This window comes from Elephantulus edwardii, unplaced genomic scaffold, assembly GCF_000299155.1.
Source record: "Elephantulus edwardii isolate Elephantulus edwardi_28Jun2011 unplaced genomic scaffold, EleEdw1.0 scaffold00248, whole genome shotgun sequence".
NCBI classification, from domain to species: Eukaryota; Metazoa; Chordata; class Mammalia; order Macroscelidea; family Macroscelididae; genus Elephantulus; species Elephantulus edwardii.
The window spans coordinates 3,555,099-3,557,885 of NW_006399998.1; the positions used below are offsets into that span (position 1 = coordinate 3,555,099).

The 2,787-nt window shown below is 37.6% G+C and overlaps 1 protein-coding gene across 1 annotated transcript; it reads left to right on the forward strand.

Annotated features, from left to right (window-relative positions):
• Positions 1-2,087: 2,087 nt before the first annotated feature.
• On the forward strand, positions 2,088-2,513 carry LOC102866293 (peptidyl-prolyl cis-trans isomerase H-like). The gene has a single exon (XM_006899235.1). It carries the CDS (start codon positions 2,088-2,090, stop codon positions 2,511-2,513), a length of 426 nt encoding a protein of 141 aa, XP_006899297.1.
• The last annotated feature ends 274 nt before the right edge of the window (positions 2,514-2,787 follow it).

A 2,787-nucleotide genomic window follows, 5' to 3' on the forward strand; every position in this document is an offset into this window, starting at 1 on the left:
GGTGAGGAGAGTGGAAGGGAAATGGGAAGGATCCAATGAAAAGACAGGGCCAAGGTCCAATGGTTGTTAATTTTGTAAGACACAATGCATGTGAATGATATAGTATAAAACAAAAAGTGAATGAAAAATAGTATGAAATATAATGTATACAAAGTTTATAAGCAAATCAATTTAGAAATAAAATAATGAGGGACCAGACAGGGATTTCCTCTATCACCACTCTTATTCAATATTGTACTGTAAGTTCTGTTATCAAATCAGAACAGGCACATAGCTGACCCTTTGGTAGGTTTTCATACTATATATAGCATTGAAGGAAAGTGCCTATCTTTCTCTCAAGGGCTCTATTGGAGTCAAACCATTTGGTTTTGGGTTGGCCACGTAACTACCACTGAGCCACCAGAGCTTTTCACTGCAGATCTTAGGGCAATAACCTAGAAAGGAAAAGAAAGAGTATCTAAGTGAATATGAAAGAAGTAAAACTATGCTACTTGCAGATGATATGATGCGTTCAGGGAACCCTAGTGGCCTCATAAGTAGGGTGTTGCACTGCCAAACCAAAGGTCAATGGTTCAAATCCACCAGCTGCTCTGATGAAAAAACGTGAGCTGTCTCCTCCTGTGTAATTAACTGCCTCTAAATACCCCCTCCAGGGTCAGCTATGAGTCTGTTCCAACCCCACACCATGAGTGAGAGTTGATGATCCTATACATAGGAAATCCCAGACACTGAACAAGAGACTATTGCATGAAGAATCAAAAGATTCAGTAAAGAGACAAGGTGTAAGATTGTTTTTGTTGTTGTATGTTATCGGTTCTCAGCTCAGATACCTTCCCTGTCCTGAGCCAGTATCACTGATTTCAGCACACCAATCCCCACTGCCCCAAATACTGTATCAGTCCATCTCATCCAGGGTTTTCCTCTCCTAAGCTTTCCCTTCACCTTTCCGAGCATGATGTCCTTCACCAAGGATCTGTATCCTCTGCCCACATAACCAAAGTATATTAGAGGAGTTTCAAAATCCTAACCTCCAAGAAGAAATTTGGTTTCACTGTGTCATATACAAAAATCAGTTTGTTTTCCTATACCAATAAAGAGAACTTTAAATAGGAGTAACCAAATGGTATTTACAATAGCTGTCAAAAATAGAAAATACTCAGAAATTTAAAAAAGAAGAAAACTAATCAAACTACAAAACACTATTGCAAGACACAAGAGACATACATGCTTATGGATAGAAAGATTTAACAATGTGAAAGTGTCAATGCCAAATAAAGCCATCTATAGATATAAAGCAATCCTGATCCAGATTCCAACACCATTCTTTAACAGGAAGTAAAAACCCAAGCATCAATTGTAACTCAACAGGAACCTGGATCAACAAAGCAATACTGAGAAAGAAGTACAGAGTGGGATGCTTCACACTCCTAAGCCTCAAAACTAACCAAATACCATGGTTTTCAAAATGGCCTGGTGGCTCAGTTCTGTTGGCACACTGACCAAAAGAACTGAACTAAGAGCCCAGAAATAAATCTTTCCATTTATTGGCAGATAATCTTTGAATAAAAAAAAATCTATAAATGGAAGACAGATAATCTTTTTAACAACAATACTATAAATACTGGATATACATTTGCAGAAAAAGTAAACAAGATGCATTCCTCAATCTAATATAAAATTAAGTCAAGATGGACAAAAGACCTAAGAACAAAATTTAAAACTATAAAAAGCATAAAAGGGAAAAAAACCAACAAAAAAATAAGGACAATCTTAGGACTTTAAATTATGGCAGAAATAATCTCACAAAATAAACCAAGCAGATGAAAATCCTGATGAAAACTGAGAAGAAAACACCTGGGTTTTACCTGAAAGAACACTTAATATTAAATAAAAGGGAATCATTTCATTTAAATAAGTATAGAGACTTACAAAGGATTCTGACTCAAGTTTTAAAGAATAAGACACTTTTAGCGATCTGGAAAAGGTCAGCTGTCCATAAGGAGTGTGCTCTCAACTCAAAGGCTGCAACTCTGGTTGTTTGAATTCACCAGCAGCTGGTCTATGCCCTCTCCTTCCAGGTCGCAGCTATGGTGGTGGCAAATTCAAGACCTGTCAACCCGGTGGTGTTCTTTGATGTCAGCATTGGTGACCAGGAAGTTGATCACATGAAGATCAAAGTTTTTGCAGATGTTGTGCCTTTTAGGCAGTTCTACACAGGAGAATTCAGAAAAGATGGAACTCCAAGAGGAAACAAAGGGAGCACTTTCCACAGGGCCATAAAGAATTTCATGATCCAGGGTAGAGATTTTGTTAATGGAGATGGTAGTGGAGTTGCCAGTATTTACCAAGGACCATTTGCAGATGAAAATTTTAAACTTAGACACTCAGCTCCAGGCCTGCTTTTCATGGCAAACAGTGGCCCCAGTACAAATGACCGCCAGTTCTTCATCACCTGTTCTAAGTGTGATTGGCTGGATGGGAAGCATCTTGCTGAGAAAGCAAATTCTTCTTGAAGGATGTTTACCCCGATAGTAAAAAATAGCTAATCATTTCAACTAAAAGGAAAGGGGTGTAACCTAATGCAGTTGAAAGTTCAAGAGTGCATAAAAACAATAAGAATAATTAAAGAGGATACATCAAAGAAATAATTCACCATGATCAAGTGGGATTTATAACAGGTATGCAAGGATGGTTCAACATAAGAAAAACAATTACTGCAATTCATCACATTAACAAAGCAAAGAACAAGAACTACATGATCCTATCAGTTGATGCAGAAAAGGCCTT

What these genes read in the sequence shown, in the direction of transcription:
- LOC102866293 (XM_006899235.1), top strand. Translation starts at nt 2,088, where the DNA reads ATGGTGGTGGCAAATTCAAGACCTGTCAACCCGGTGGTGTTCTTTGAT.